Raw genomic sequence first — 16,164 nt, forward strand, 5'->3', positions numbered from 1 at the left:
TTATGTGGATTTGTGTAACCATAGATACACTCAATCATGATTATTAGTACTACCTTTACTATTTTTACACCAAATTTGAGTCAAGTGTAGAAGCAGCAAGGTATATAAGTTTTGTTATTCATCATCTCTTTTTCACCCCTATATCTATCATAGCTATCTTCTTAACAACCACTTAGATCTTATTAGCGAATGAACAACTATACCTTAACATCGGTAACTGCTTTCCCCCGAATCTTTAAAATTACTTCGGCTTAATTTAGATTAAGAAACAAGCCCGAGGTGGTTTCACAAAACCACCTGAACTCATTTAGGTCTTAACAAGTGCAACCAATCATTTAGAGAAGGAGCCGCTGTAGAAAGGGCGTGTTCAGATTATATCCTTATTTCGAAAAGGTTACTCATTAAGGGTTTATTTGAAGCGAGACCGCGCTGACGCTCTAAAACTGGGGCGGTGAGAACCTAAACAAATCCTTCTCGAAGCCGGCTTGGAGAGCCCCCCTCAATTCCTTGGTTTTGACCATGTTACTGCGGAAGGAGATAAAGGGGAGCTTTAACCCTTTGAACTGAGAGTCGGCAAGGTAAGCGAGATCCGACACTGGGTGTGTTGCCGTTAAGATGTAGTGAGCGCCTTTGGCGAGGTTTGCAGTGACTATTGTTTAAGTTGAAGTAAACTTTTGGTTCAGATTGATTGCAGTTTATGACATCAAGTAGCAAAGCTTGTTTACATCTAGCGTTAGACCACCCCAGCCTGTAACGTAGTGGGAAGGAGTGGGTTTGGCTGGCTCCTAGCTTTAAGATAAAAAAGACTTAATAAAACACAACCAACTTTATTATTCTTTAGGTATTGATTTGCTTCAGAGCTTTTGAGATTGCTCATTGCCTCACGTTAGAAACGACAGCGTTTGGAAAGTAAGCATGCGACTACATTGTCGCTGGCCTATTTTTGATGTCATCCTACCCTGCTATATTAGCAGGGAGTTTAAGCTGCAATAATTGGCGTTCACACATTGGTAAAGTCTGTAAATGAATAGACAGTGGAGTCACGCAAACAGTTTCCATGCAAGAAAAATGCTGGTTTTGACTAATTCCCTGAAGTCGTGTTCGTAATTCACACAAAGGCTCATGGGGCATTGGAGTAGGTGGATAGAGACACTGTGAATTTTCACATTTTCTGGCGGCCATATTGGATTTTTAAGATGGCTGCCAGTTTGTCACTTAACTCTTTGACTGCCAGACGTTTTCAGAAAAGGGATCCCGTGGGTGCCAGCCGATTTAAGCATTTTGACTGATCTTTTGACTGATCTTTCAAGGTCCACAGAAAATTATGTGTTTGGACTATGGAAACACACATACTACCAAATGAAAGATTGGACTCTCATCTTTCATCGGAAAAAAAAGTTTGTTTCTACCTTATTCCGTTTTTGAGTAATCAACAATAGAAAATGGTTAGTTTCACCTCTGTTTTGAAACCAACGTCTTTTAACGTCTTTGGCACTCCTCCATAGGATTTTACTAAACGTTATTTAACGTTTTTGGCAGTCAAAGAGTTAATTATCACTACATCCATCCATCCATCCATCTTCTACCGCTTATCCGAGGTCGGGTCGCGGGGGCAGCAGCTTTAACAGGGAAGCCCAGACTTCCCTCTCCCCAACCACTTCAACCAGCTCCTCCAGCGGGATCCCAAGGTGTTCCCAGGCCAACCGAGAGACATAGTCTCTCAAGCGTGTCCTGGGTCGTCCCCGGGGCCTCCAGCCAGTGGTACATGCCCGGAACACCTCTCCAGGGAGGCGTCCAGGAGGCATCCGAACCAGATGCCCGAGCCACCTCAACTGGCTCCTCTCAACGTGGAAGAGCAGCGGCTCTACTCCAAGTCCCTCCCGGATGACCGAGCGTCTCACCCTATCTCTAAGGGAGAGCCGGACACCCTGCGGAGGAAGCTCATTTTGGCCGCTTGTATCCAGGATCTTGTTCTTTCGGTCAAGGCCCACAGCTCGTGACCATAGGTGAGGGTAGACCCGGTAAATCAAGAGCTTCACCTTTCGACTCAGCTTCTTCTTCTTCACCACAACGGACCGATACAGAGTCCGCATCACTGCAGAGGCTGTACCGATCCGCCTGTCGATCTCTCACTCCATCCTCCCTTCACTCGTGAACAAAACCCCAAGATACCCTTCTCCGAATGAGGACCATGTCTCGGATTTGGAGGTGCTGAGCTTTACACTCGGTTGCGAACCGCTCCAGTGAGAATTAGAGATCACAACCTGATGAAGCAAACAGCACCACATCATCTACAAAAGGCAGAGATGTAATGCTGAGGCCACCAAACTGGACCACCTCAACGCCTCGGCTGCGCCTAGAAATTCTGTCCATAGAAGTTATGAACAGAATCGGTGATAAAGGGCAGCCCTGGCGGAGTCCAACCCCCACTGGAAATTAATTTGACTTACTGCCGGCAATGCGGACCAAACTCTGACACCGGTTGTACAGGGACCAAGCATCTTGTATCAGGGGGCTCGGTACACCATACTCCCGAAGTACCCCCCACAGGACTCCCCGAGGGACACGGTCAAACGCCTTCTCCAAATCTACAAAACACATGTAGACTGGTTGGGCGAACTCCCATGCACCCTCGACAACCCTGCCGAGGGTGTAAAGCTGGTCCACTGTTCCATGGCCAGGACCAAAACCTCACTGCTCCTCCTGAAATCGAGATTCGACTTCCCGATGGACCCTCCTCTCCAGCACCCTTGAATAGACCTTACCAGGGAGGCTGAGGAGTGTGATCCCTCTATAGTTGGAACACAATCTCCGGTCCCCCTTTTTTAAAAAGGGACACGGTCTTTTTTGAAAAAGGGGGACCACCACCCCGGTCTGCCAATCCAGAGGCACTGTCCCCGATGTCCACGCGATGTTGTAGAGGCGTGTCAACCACGACAGCCCCACAACATCAAGAGTCTTTAGGAACTTTGTGCGTAGCTCATTCACCCCCAGGGCCCTGCCACCGAAGAGCTTTCTAACCACCTCATTGACTTCAAACCCAGAGATAGGAGAACCCACCTTAGAGTCCCCAGACTCTGCTTCCGTGGAATTGAGTAGAATTAGACTAGAATTTCCCGAAGTCGTTTTCCATGGCCTCACCGAGCTCCTCCCATATCCGGGTTTCTGCCTCAGTGACCGCTGAAGCCGCCTTCCGCTTAGCCACCCGGTACCTGTCAGCTGCCTCCGGAGTCCCACAGGCCAAAAAGGCCCGATAAGACTCCTTGTTCAGCTTGACGACATTCCTTACCGCTGGACACCAGTGGGTTCCAGGATTGCCGCCACGACAGGCACCAACCACCTTACGGCCACAGCTCTGATCGGCCGCCTCAACAATGGAGGCGCAGAACATGGCCCATTCAGACTCAATGTCCCCTGCCTTCCCCGGGACAAGGGAGAAGCTCTGCCGGAGGTGGGCATTGAAAATCCTTCTGACAGTAGATTCCGCCAGACGTTCCCAGCAAATCCTCACAATACGTTTGGGTCTGCCAGGACTGACCGGCATCTTCCCCCACCATCGAAGCCAACACACCACCACGTGGTGATCAATTGACAGCTCCGCCCCTCTCTTCACCCGAGTGTCCAAAACATGCGTCCGCAAATCCAATGACACAACTACAAAGTCGATCATCGAACTGCGGCCTAGGGTGTCCTGGTGCCAAGTACACATATGGACACCCCTATGTTTGAACATGGTGTTTGTTATGGACAATCCGTGGCGAGCACAGAAGTCCAATAACAGAACACCACTCGGGTTCTGATCGGGGATGTCGGGAGGGGGTCCTCCCAATCACGTCCCTCCAGGTCTCACTGTCATTGCCCACGTGAGCGTTGAAGTCCCCCAGCAGAACGAGGGAGTCCCCAGGGGCAGCGCTCTCCAGCACACCCTCCAAGGACTCCAAAAAGGGTGGGTACTCTGAACTGCTGTTTGGTGCATAAGCACAAAGAACAGTCAGGACCTGTCCCCCCACCCGAAGGCGGAGGGAGGCTACCCTCTCGTCTGCCGGGGTGAGCCCCAGCGTACAGGCGCCAAGCCGGGGGGCAATCAGTATGCCCACAACTGCTCTGCGCCGTTCACCGTGGGAAACTCCAGAGTGGAAGAGAGTCCAACCCCTCTTGAGAGGATTGGTACCAGAGCCCAAGCTGTGTGTGGAGAAGAGTCCGACTATATCTAGTCGGAATTTCTCTACCTCACACACCAGCTCGGGTTCCTTCCCCGCCAGAGAGGTGACATTCCATGTCCCAAGAGCTAGCTTCTGTAGCCGGGGATCAGACCGCCAAGGTGCAAGCCCTTGGCTGCCGCCCAGCCCATTAAGCACCGGCCCCTTTGGCCCCTCTAACCGGTGGTGAGCCCATATCACTACAACATATACATAATACATTCATAAATGTATTATGGTATATGGCTATGAATTTCATGTACATATGTTGCTGGCAAATGTACGCAAAGTGCACTTGTATACATGACCAGGATTATAATTTTTTCTTTTATTGAAATACATTAACCTTTTATTGTACAAACAATGAAATAAGTTAAAACATACAACGAATAAGGGGTAGGACTAGATAAGTTTTCAACTTTTTTCTACTCCCTTTTGAACATATAAACCTTGACTAATGCTTGTATAAGGTTTTTTTCTCTATTCTTTTAAATCTTTATTTTATGTTTCTGCTACTTGTTTATATGTTCAACAAACAAAATAAATCCAAAATTAATCAATATACCACAATATTTATTATAACCAAAAACATAGGGTTAGACAAAAAGTTGTGATTGTGTGTAACTTAGAAAGGTCATCATGTGGCATATTCAACTTCTGTTTTGAAAATAGTGACTTAAGGGATGGGAAAATGTAACCCTAATATTCAGGCTTACTTGAACCCCAACTGAGCCACAAAAAAAGAAAGAATAAAGAAAGTGAAAAAAAAACATAATATAAAAATATAATTTTCTTTCCACAGAAATGGTCAAAATGACATACTGCACCAGACTATTACTTATGAGTCTTAAAGTACTATATGGGAAATCAGTTTGAAGGGTCAAATTATAAAACAGTTGTTTATGGTGGCCATTTTTTTAATAATGCTGCCATGAGCACCACATTGAACATTCATGATACTCCATATAGTCAGCCTTAAAATAATTGCCTGTCATTTTTTTTCTGCCGAAATCATCTCATGATGCAAATGGCTCAATTTTTTGTGTCCCCTGAAATCTTAAGACGGTTATTTTAAGAAGGTGTTGATAGCCCCCAAAAATTGGGAATGTCTTTGGCTACAAGTGTGCCAATTTTCATGCTTTCACCACAAAATGCACAATTCCTTTATTTGCAGGCCTTTATATGCAGGAGCTGCTGGACTATTTATACATACTTATCCATAATGTTTTGATCAAAGCACACCAGATTGAGGCATTTCAAATTTGGGGGTGGGGGATCATCACAATTTCTACCACTATTTTTTCTTATATTATTATTTTAAGTTTTTAGCATTTAGGGTGGTGTTTCCTCTTTTTTTTCTTCCTAGGTCAACGTATTTGCGTTGCCAGCATTGCCCGCCGTGGCCAGTAATGTTACCTTTGTGGCGAGTGCACTGTCGTCTTTAGATATTGGAGTAATCTGGTTTGCACCCTCGGAGTCTTGTTGGATTCCCGAGTCTTGGTCACTTTGTACACACAGCATATTGGCGATTGTGAGTACTTCTCCTCCCGGTCAGCAAGCGACACGACTAATTATTACCCCCTGCTGGTGTTGTTCTTTAGAGGCAGTTGTCACAGAGAACGTCGAAGTAGCAGGCCTACGTCATTGCAGGGACTGGTTGACGCAAACGTTTACGTGCGTCGTAATTTTACTTTGCAGACGGCACCTCCGTACACTATACAGTGTCACTGTTGCCAACGCAGTTGAAATGTTTAGGGACTTTTGAGACCTTACATACTTTTTGGTGTGTGTTATCACAGACTAATCTCTCAAAAATCATGTAATAAATGGATCTTCTTACCTCGACCACGTCTATCGACAACGCATCTCCTCTCACTGTACACTCGTGTACTAGTTCCCGAATTATGGATTCAACAACATTTTCAGCCATAGCCCGAGACATCTATAATAGTGAAAGCAGGCACTTGCTGCAATTTAAGTACTGCTATGTTGTTGGCAAGGTTACCACAGCAACAGCGGCCAGTCTTTAGACTGCGTCCAGTAGAGTGCGCTGTGGTTATCTTTTAAAAATGCCATTCCATTATTCAGGGTTACAGTAAGTGAGAACAGTACTTAAGTAGAACAAATAGTTCTAAGTCAGGCACTAGCACTCTTGTATTGGAAGCGCTGATACAACTCTTTTATTCAAAAAAGAAGAAGAAAAAAAGACTTGTAATTAAGTACACATGTAAAAAAAAAAATTACAGTAAAACTATATAACTTGGCAAAATGACATTGCAGAAGGAAAAAAAACGTTAGACAACTGGACACGGTACCACTGCAAACAAAATTTTGATATGCAGGACTGAACTGACAACATGTATTGTAACAGTAATACAATACCAATATTTTTTTGCTTTTGTAAACATCTATAAAACAAAAAGACTCAGAACGGGCTTTTGATGGTAATGAAGATGAAGTCATTTACACGTTTTATACGCTATTTGAGTGATGGGAGATTAAATAAATTAGAAAAATCTAATGTTTTGCTACGAGTGAAATGTCCTTTTAAAAAAACACACATTAAGACAGCATTTATTTTCCCCCCATTATTAGGCTCATTAGCCATGAAATATGAATTTCACACATCATCGGTGTCATTGTTTTTACAAAAAAAAATGTTGACTTCAAAATTTCAAATATAACCTATAGCCATTTGATTAGTCCACAAAACAAGAATATTATTCAGCATTAATTCATGAAGCATTTCACTTTTTAACAAGACCCTGTGACGGCGTGGTTACTGCTGTGACAGGGTGGCTCACTGTGAGAGGGTGGTATGGACAACAAGGGCATGCAGTGACCTTTGGAGGGGCAGGGCTCAAAGTAAAAAAAAAAGGGGGGGGGGGACATGATAACGTGCGTGTACTGCCCACCCACTTAAGGTTCGAACCCATGTCACCAGTAGCCGCCATGCTTAGAGAGGTTGGGGGGTGCTGAAAGTAGATGAATAGTGCAGGAAATTGATAGAGTGTGTGTATGTTCGTGTATGTAGATATGTTTGTGCGTACGTGTGTGAAAATATCCATTGTAAAATTCTTAATTGAAACAATGTCTTAACAACAAATCACACATAATGAAATTATTTGTCTGCAATGCAATGCCAATCACCATAAAAACTTGTTTTGACATTAGTGTAAGAAAAATCAATTATGAACAACAAATTTACATTAAAAAAACGTGTCTGTAGTGTTTACAAAACACTACAGACACTTATTTTCATGCTTTATGGTTATGCACTCCGGTTATGTATTTCTGGACTAAAGTCTTAGAAAAACTTTCCGCTATCTTGGACTGTAGGATACCTTTATCTCCAAACTTGTGTTTGCTAGGTGACCTAACAACAACTGACTTACCACATAAACAATTTCAATCTACACTTGTAGCCCTTACTATCGCAAAAAAAAACAATTCTTGTTAACTGGAAAAATAAACAAACTCTGAATATCGACCAATGGTCTAACCTCCTCATAAATCACATTTTAATGGAAAAAATATCGGCCTCAAATAAAAACCAAATATCAAAATTCATAGAAATATGGTCTACGTATATAGAATATTTTAACCTAATTCTGGTTATTTCATTCTGCCTGTTAGCGAGAGCTACCACATCGTGATAGCTTACATTGATGTCTCTGCATTTGGCAGTTTGTAACTAATGGTTGTGTTTTTATAGTCAGGAACCCAGTTGCTGCCAACAGGATCGAGCAGATTCACCTCCAATGGGCACTAAGGGCTAATATTCGGATTCACTGTATGCCAGGGCACTAACTCTACAGGTGCTGCCCCCCTCTGGCTGGGCGTGGGCGGGTCTGCCCCTCTGTTGGCTGCTGGGTGGCGGCTGCGTCTTGGTCGCTTCCTGGGTCTCGTGGGGGGTGCTGTGTTGCGGGGCTCTCCCTGGTGTTCGGGGCGGCGCCGCCCCGGCGCGGTCCGTCGCTCTGGGCCCGGCGACGCGGTTCGGGGCTTGTGGGCCGCCGGGGTGCCCCGTGTCCCGGGAAGCTATATTGTTTTTGATAAAACGCAGTGATAGGTTTTTAATTTTAGTTTTTCAAGTCGCCCTAATTTAGGAAAGCAAGCTTATAACTCATACAAAATATTATCTGTGCACTTAAGATAAGCATGTTTTTTCTATTTTCCATTGTTTGATTTTATCCTATGAAATATTATTAAATAAAAACAACTTAAACAACCTATTAGTATATTAACATGATAGAAGTAACAGGGAGTAGGACTAGATAAGTTTTTGTACTTCTTCCTACTCCTTTTGAACATGTATATTATGACACTATTGATGAATTATTTTCTTTCTTCCTTTAAACTTTTTCTTTTATTTATACTTGAATGTGTTTATGTTTATGTGTTCAATAAACCAAACCAAACCAAACAAACCCTAAACAGCGAGTTGACATACCCTGATATAGGAAGCTGAGCGTTTTTGGTTCCAGGACAGCTAATTTTAGATAGTTTGATCAACGCAGAGTAGTTTCACCTGGAGTTACCACCACACTAAAAAGACCACATCAATGGAGCCCCGATTCGACAATTCACCATGGCAACGGTGAAGCGGCGCCGCCCTCTGCTTCCGCGTTTTTTTTACACCAACTGGAAATCTTAATGTGGTCATCATATGGCAAACTTGAACATGTCTTTAGAAGAAAAAAAAGCGCAACACATAGAGGGAGGCGGCGTGGGAGAACATTGTTGCTCGGGTCAATGCGTAAATTTAAATGTAGTCCTTTGCAATCACAATAATATTACAGGGGAAACCTGTTCAATGGTAGCTCATTAATTAATTTAATTTTGGTGCAATACTGCGGGGGAAAGTAAACTTTTGACTTAAGATGAAATATAAAAACATTATTCAAACGGGTATAAGAATAAAACAGAGCGACCAAAAAAGAAAAAAAGAAAAAAGAATAAAACAGAGCGCAATACAATATATGCTGGGATGTGAGCGCATGACTACGGCTGGTAATGTTGCAAATGTAAGGACGGATTAAAATGTAGCCGCAAGGGGGCACAAGCCAGTGTCTTCTTGTGCCGGTCTCAAGCCCGGATAAATACAGAGGGTTGTGTCAGGAAAGGCATCAGACGTAAAACTTTAGCTGACAAACAAACATGCGAATCAGAGATATAACTTCAATACCGGATCGGTCGAGGCCTGAGTTAACAACGACCGCCATCAGTGCTGTTGACCAACAGGGTGCCGGTGGAAACTGGACTACTGTTGGTGGAAGAAGGAGAGGAGGAAGGTGTGTTCGTAAGAAGAAGATAGTGATAGTGAGAATATGCCTGAGAAGTGTGCTGGTGCTTATTTTTAAGAAAAAGGGAGACAAGCAGAGTTGTGGCAACTACACTAGAATAAAGCTGATGAGCCACACAATGAAGCTATGGGAAAGAGTAGTTGAAGCTAGACTCAGGGGAGACGTGAACATTTGTGAGCAGCAGTATGGTTTTATGCCCCAAAAAAAGTACCACAGATGCAGTATTTGCTTTGAGGATTTTGATAGAGAAGTACAAAGAAGGTCAGGAGCTGCATTGTTTCTTTGTAGATCTGATAAGCTTATGACAGGGTGCCCAGAGAGGAACTGTGATTTTGTACGAAGAAGTCTGGAGTGGCAGAGAAGTATGTTCAAGTGGTGCAGAACATGTATGAGGACTGTAAGACAGAGGTGAGATGTGCTGTAGGTGTGACAGAGGAGTTCAAGGTGGAGGTGGGACTACATCAGGGATCAGCTCTGAGCCCCTTCTTGTTCGCTATGGTAATGGGCAGGATGACAGGCGAAGTTAAACAGGAATCTCCATGGACTATGATGTTTGCAGATGACATTGTGATCAGTAGTGAGAGCAGGAAACAGATGGAGGAGAAACTGGAGGCATGGAGGTTTGCCCTGGAAAGGAGGGGAATGAAGGTTAACCGTAGCAAGACGGAGTATCTGTGTGTGAATGGGAGGGACCCAAGTGGAAGAGTGAGGTTACAGGGAGAAGAGACCAAGGTGGTGGAGGAGTTTAAGTATTTAGGGTCAACAGTCCAGAGCAACGGAGTGTGTGGAAAATAAGTGAAGAAGTATGTGCAGGCAGGCTGTAACGGGTGGAGAAAAGTGTCAGGTGTGATGTGTGATAGAAGAGCTTCAGCTAAAATGAAAGGAAAGGTTTATAAAACTGTGGTGAGGCCAGCGATGTTGTTTGGTCTGGACAGTGCCACTGAGGAAAAGACAGGAGCAGAGCAGGAGGTGGCAGAGATAAAGATGCTGAGGTTCTCTTTGGGGAGTGACCAGGATGGAGTACATCAGAGGGACATGTTAGAGGCTTTGGAGATAATGTCAGAGAGGCCAGACTGAGATGGTTTAGACATGTCCAGAGGAGAGATAGTGAGTATGTTGGCAGAAGAATGCTGAGTTTACAAATGCCAGGCAGGTCTAGAGAAAGACCAAAGAGGAGGTTTATGGATGTAGTTAAAGAGGACATGAAGGTAGTTGGTGTGAAAGCAGAGGATGCAGAGGACATGGTTAGATGGAGGCAACTGATTCGCTGTGGCGACCCCTGAAGGGAAAAGCCGAAAGGAAAAGAAGAAGAAGAGGTAAAGACGGATTAAGTTGTGTATGTAGATGATGGACTGTAATGTCAAACGATACCATTCAAAAAGATATCCATCCATCCATCATCTACCGCTTATCCAGGGTCGGGTCGCGGGAGCAGCAGCTTCAGCAGGGAAGCCCAGACTTTCATCTCCCCAGCCACTTCTGCCAGCTCCTCTGACGGGATCCCAAGGCATTCCCAGGCCAACCGAGAGACATAGTCTCTCCAGCGTGTCCTGGGTCGTCCCCTGGGCCCCCTACCGGTGGGACATGCCCGGAACACCTCTCCAAGGAGGCATCCAGGAGGCATCCGAACCAGATGCCAGAGCCACCTCAACTGGTTCAAAAAGATAACTGTCTGGAAATGCAAGAACATCTATGTGCGGCCTGATAACCATCTCACAACGAATTCCCTGCACAGTAATGCTGGCTGCACACTAAAAAGAGAATTGTTGAACTAAATTAAGATAAAAAATTGAATTATTGACCATTTTCACAAAATTGCTTCAATTGGTAACACACAATTGAATTAAGTTAATCTGAAGTAAATATATTAAATGTAATTAATTATGAGCTAATTTAATCTTAATACATTCACTTGAATGAAGTTAATACAAAATTAATCCAACGAGCACTCCATATCGGCAGTTCCCACTTTTGTGTTCGGTGTCGCCTTCTCTGTGTTTTGTGCCAACTTCTTAGCACACGGTAGGTTGGTGGGGGTCGTGTTTAACTCTTTCACTGCCAGACGTTTTCCGAAACGGGTTGTCCCCACTGCCAGCCGATTTAAGCATTTTGAGTGATCTTTCAAGGTCCACAGAAAATGTTGTGTTTGGACTATGGAAACACACATACTACCAAATGAAAGATTGGACTCTCATCTTTCATCAGAAAAAAAAAGTTTGTTTCTAGCTTATTCCGTTCTTCAGTAATCAACAATAGAAAATGGTAACTTTCACCGAAATTCTCTGTTTTGAAAAAAAGTGGAGAAAAACGGCTTTTTGTGAAACGATGTTATTTCATGCACTTCAGTGAATTGTACACTTCTTTTTGTCCATGAATGATGCCACAAACACCTAAATAGTGCTTTACTTCTATAAAACAGTACCACCAACAATGAAAAAGTCTTTTTTTATAACAAAAAAAAACAGTTTATTTACATAGAAAACTAACAATTTGACAAACTATTTACAAAGGTGTACAACAGTGCATGTGTGATTATTTACAATTGTGTGGATGTTTGAACTACATAAATTTTACTTTTGTGTGGTAAACAGTGTAACACTCGCCTGCGTGCAAGGGGACACTGCAAGATTTGCACCACAGCCTTGTCTCACTGCGAATGCCCCTTCGCATGCAGACCCGACACCTTCTTGCTGGCTTTTTTTTCCGGGAAGTAGCAGGCATGTGTTCCAGCGTGTGTTTGGCCATGTTACCATCAAGTCGGCTTTCAGGATCAAAATACGGTGACCTGGTACTTTGTCTGGCTTCCTCATGCTCTTCCATCCCAACTTCCTCCTGGTCTTGTGGCAACAGCCACCCTCTCACCACCTGCTGGATGAACTCCAAAAAAGGTTGACTCGTCCCATTTTTTTTTTTGTACAATATGTAAGCATTGAACATGCATATTTGGAAAAGATACGCAACAAACTTTTTGTGCCACTTCAACGTTTTCCGTGTGAATGGGTGGTACGAGATGTTTTGATCCATCTTGTCCACTCCATTCATCTTGGAATTGTAGTCCACAACACAAATTGGTTTTTCGAAAGGCACTTTTTTTTTTGTGCCTTCCGCCACACCTCCACTGTCCGCATTTCATCTTTGTGAAACGTTGTCACCATCCTCAACAAACGTTTGTCCTGCCATGCCACAATTAAAACATTTGTGTTGTGCCTTACCAGTTTCCCCCCCACCCCAAGGCCAGTGTTGGTTAGGCACGTTATCTCACTGGGTTCACCCCTGTTCTTCCTCAGCGTTCCACAAACATTGGTGCGCGCTGCCAGGAGACGTTCACACAAAGCAATAGAGTTATAAAAATTGTCCATGAATAGTGTGTACCCATTTCCTGGCAGACGATCCAGTAAGTTGAACACTGTATCGGGGAGAGAACAACTAATGCCAACATAGGGTTGCATATTGAAACAATAGCCGGTTTGGGAGTCACACAAAATATATGATTTGATCCCATATTTGACCGGCTTTTGGGGGTTGTACACTTTGAACGAAAGACGTCCCTGGAAACTCATCATTCCCTCATCAATACAAATATTCCTGCCCGGTTGAAACAGTTCCTTGAACTTGTTTACAACGTGATTGAACACAGGACGAATTTTAAATAGTTTGTCGTCTGAACTGTGTGCCGTCTCGTTGTCGTTGAAGTGCAGGAAACTCCAGATGAGCTGGAAGCGGTTTCGAGGCATTGCGCGACTGAAGAATGGTGTCGTCTCTATTTCGTCCTGAGTCCAATACATTTCGATACTGGGCTTGTTTATATACCCAGTAAGGAATTGGAGTGCAAAAAACGTTTTGAGCTCAGACACAGACACTGGCTTCCAAGCACGACTCCTGCAGTGTGGCAGACTTTCAGCCCGTTTTTGCATTGACTGACGTGCAAATAAGTTTGTCTGATCAGCAATGTGCTGCAGAAGTTCGTCTGTGATGAAGAGCTGCAGGAAGTCAACTGGCCGGGTTGAATTCAGCTCTGCTGCGGCACCTCTTGGTCCTGGCTCCACAGTGAAGGGGAAGGAGTTTGGCTGCCAGCCTGCTTCATGCCAGCCAGATTTTTGGGGATCTGCAAATATACATTTCAATATCATATAATATTCATTTTAGATCAGTGTGATGCAATATATATATATATAAATATATATATTTACGTTTTTTTCTTGGATCCACTGGTTGATGGACCTTTATTCTGCTCACTCCGAGGAGCGTCACTCTGAGCTGCAGCTGAAAGAAATATATACAATTACAATAATATCGAAAGAGCGTTTTCTTTTGTTGTTGCGGTGTATTGAAAACACTTTTTTTATACCTCTCTTTGTCGTCTTTGCAGTGGGACGTCGCTGTGAGCACGATCCACGATCTATGAATGCACATTCACGTTACACGAGGTGCTAGCAGCGTGCTAGAAAAGTATCTCATAGCAAGTTTGTGCTTACCTTCGACGTCTTCTGCGGATGAAATACTGTCCGAGTCACTTTCTCCGTGGTCAGACTGTACCCACTCCTCCGAAGAATATCCATCGGACTCAGGATACTCTTCGTCGTCGTCCGATTGAACGTCCTCGTGCGGAGAAGTGCTCGGTCGTGCACCACGTTTTCCGGCGCTAGCACCGCTAGCCTCCGAGGCCTTAACACGCGGTCGAAGCTGCCGCCGCGTCAACGCTGCAACTTCGGCATCAACCTCATTGTCGCCATCATCATCATCACCTTCGTCGGATTGAACGTCCTCGCGTGCAGAAGTGCTCGGTCGTGCACGACGTTTTCCGGCGCTAGCACCGCTAGCCTCTGAGGCCTGAGGACGTGAACGAAGCTGCCGCCGCGTCAACGCTGCAGCTTCGGCGTCAACCTCCTTATCACCATCATCATCGCGGTCATCATAATGGTGCACTTTAGCACTGGTTGATGCTTCTCCTTTTCCAAAAAATCTATCAAGCGTGGTCTGCTTCTTACCGTCGGTCGCCATTTTTCGTCTCTTCTCAACTCTCGCCTACTCCTCGACGCTCTAGCCCCGCCTGGCCTTTTATACTACTGACGCCCACCCGATCTTGTCAAAAGAGAGTCATCGCTGCCCTCTAGGGGCCAAAAATAGTCCTTAGGCACAACAGACAGACTTGAAACTTTGACCAGACATGCGGGAGGGTTTCCTCTACCCGTTTCAAGAAAAAAAAATAAATAAATCATTGGATGACGTCTTTTGACGTCATTGGCAGTGAAGCGTAGGTTTTTACTTGACGTCTTTAAACGTCAGTGGCAGTGAAAGAGTTAACGGTCGTCGGATGCTTGTATGTTAGCAGTAGTCTTGCCTGGTTCAGTAATGTCCAACGGGTTAGCCCCCCCCCCCCCCCCCCCCGGGGTCGCAGCGTGGCTATGAAAAGCTAATGAGTTTCCAGCCTTTGCCCTTTGTCATAGACATCCTTTTCTCTTGTTCCTTTCTTCACGGGTTAGTCAGAAAAAAATGATTTTTGAGCTCCAACACCATTTAAAATTATACACGCTCCAGATGACTGTGGACTGTAATAAATAATTGGAATTTATCACAGCATTGCCAAAAATAAAAAAATAAATATTAACCTACATCATCTGGGCTGATTTTTGGAGGGCAAAAATCCTCACTGAATAATAAACATCCAACAACAGGTGCTAAATAAGAATGTAGCTGTCAGATTTATTTAAAGAGTAATAAGTAACTTTTTAAGTCCTGTACATTTAATAATCAATAACCATACTGTATTTAGGTGCAAGGTTTGCCGACATCAAACATTAGAGTGACTAAGTCAACATTTTGTCATCATGTGATTCGTAAATTATTATTGATAAGTTATTTGATTTAAGTGCAGTTTCTCCAACTTGAAAGAGACAAGCATTCACTTGAAGATTCAAACTCTGATTTACTCAATGACAAGTTTTCCTTTTCTTTCTTTTATTTTTTCAAGGCATTGATCATTAGGTAAAAAACCTTTCAAACAAGAAAACACAATATGTACAAAATATTACAAACAAGCACATTGAAAACATCTGGACTTAGCAAAATTCATCAATATTCCATATTCAAGCAAACTATTTTTATATCAATACAACCCGTTCAATAAAAATACATTAAGTACGTTTTTAAAACTCATTTACGTTATTTATTAACAGATAGCTTAATTATGTTTAAACCTCATTTAACTCTTTCACTGCCAGACTATTTCAGTTCAGATGTCGCCAGTGCCAGCCGATTTAAGCATTTTGACTGATCTTTCAAGGTCCACAGAAAATGTTGTGTTTGGACTATGGAAACACACATACTACCAAATGAAACATTGGACTCTCATCTTTCATCAGAAAAAAAAGTTTGTTTCTACCTTATTCCGTTCTTCAGTAATCAACAATAGAAAATGGTTACTTTCACCGAAATGCTAAGTTTTGAAACAAAAAGCGGAGAAAAAGAGCTTTTTGTGAAACGATGCTATTTCATGCACTCTAGTGAATTCTACACTTCTTTTTGTCCATGAATGATGCCACAAACACCTAAATAGTGCTTTACTTCTGTAATACACCACCACCAACAATGAAAAAGTGTTTTTAGTTTGCAAAATACGTTTATTTCCATTCAACAGTGTAACAATTTGACAAAACAATTTC

At 43.5% G+C, this 16,164-nt stretch overlaps 3 protein-coding genes across 8 annotated transcripts in view; all 3 read right to left on the bottom strand.

Moving 5' to 3' along the window:
• Positions 1 to 6,190, bottom strand: part of cfap206 (cilia and flagella associated protein 206) — a 95,963-nt gene extending 89,773 nt beyond the window's left edge. For 3 of the 6 annotated variants that reach the window (XM_077553100.1, XM_077553097.1, XM_077553101.1), the window contains exon 1: positions 6,040 to 6,190. Coding sequence is in view for 3 of the 6 variants with exons in the window: in XM_077553097.1 (XP_077409223.1) it covers positions 6,040 to 6,141 (102 nt within the window). In the remaining 3 variants the exon portion in view is untranslated. Of the gene's footprint in view, positions 1 to 5,615; positions 5,797 to 6,039 lie in introns of those variants that run through there. The other 3 variants (XM_077553098.1, XM_077553096.1, XM_077553102.1) reach the window with 2 other exon arrangements.
• Positions 6,191 to 11,941: 5,751 nt separating this feature from the next.
• Positions 11,942 to 14,855, bottom strand: LOC144039000 (uncharacterized). The gene is made up of 3 exons (XM_077551830.1): positions 13,851 to 14,855; positions 13,693 to 13,765; positions 11,942 to 13,607 (listed from the first exon to the last, which is right to left on the bottom strand). Exon 1 carries the CDS (start codon positions 14,501 to 14,503, stop codon positions 13,916 to 13,918), a length of 588 nt encoding a protein of 195 aa, XP_077407956.1. The 5' UTR covers positions 14,504 to 14,855; the 3' UTR covers positions 11,942 to 13,607; positions 13,693 to 13,765; positions 13,851 to 13,915.
• Positions 14,856 to 14,901: 46 nt separating this feature from the next.
• The window catches only part of lyrm2 (LYR motif containing 2), an 18,803-nt gene continuing 17,540 nt past the window's right edge, over positions 14,902 to 16,164 (bottom strand). Inside the window, exon 4 of the mRNA XM_077552201.1 lies at positions 14,902 to 16,164. This exon is cut by the window's right edge and continues 2,432 nt beyond it. The gene's annotated coding sequence lies outside the window, so the exon portion shown is untranslated.

The sequence above is a fragment of the Vanacampus margaritifer genome, chromosome 19, assembly GCF_051991255.1.
Source record: "Vanacampus margaritifer isolate UIUO_Vmar chromosome 19, RoL_Vmar_1.0, whole genome shotgun sequence".
In the NCBI taxonomy this organism is placed as follows: Eukaryota; Metazoa; Chordata; class Actinopteri; order Syngnathiformes; family Syngnathidae; genus Vanacampus; species Vanacampus margaritifer.

Excerpts from the sequence above, each read along its gene's own strand:
- LOC144039000 (XM_077551830.1), bottom strand. The coding sequence starts at position 14,503 with ATGGCGACCGACGGTAAGAAGCAGACCACGCTTGATAGATTTTTTGGA.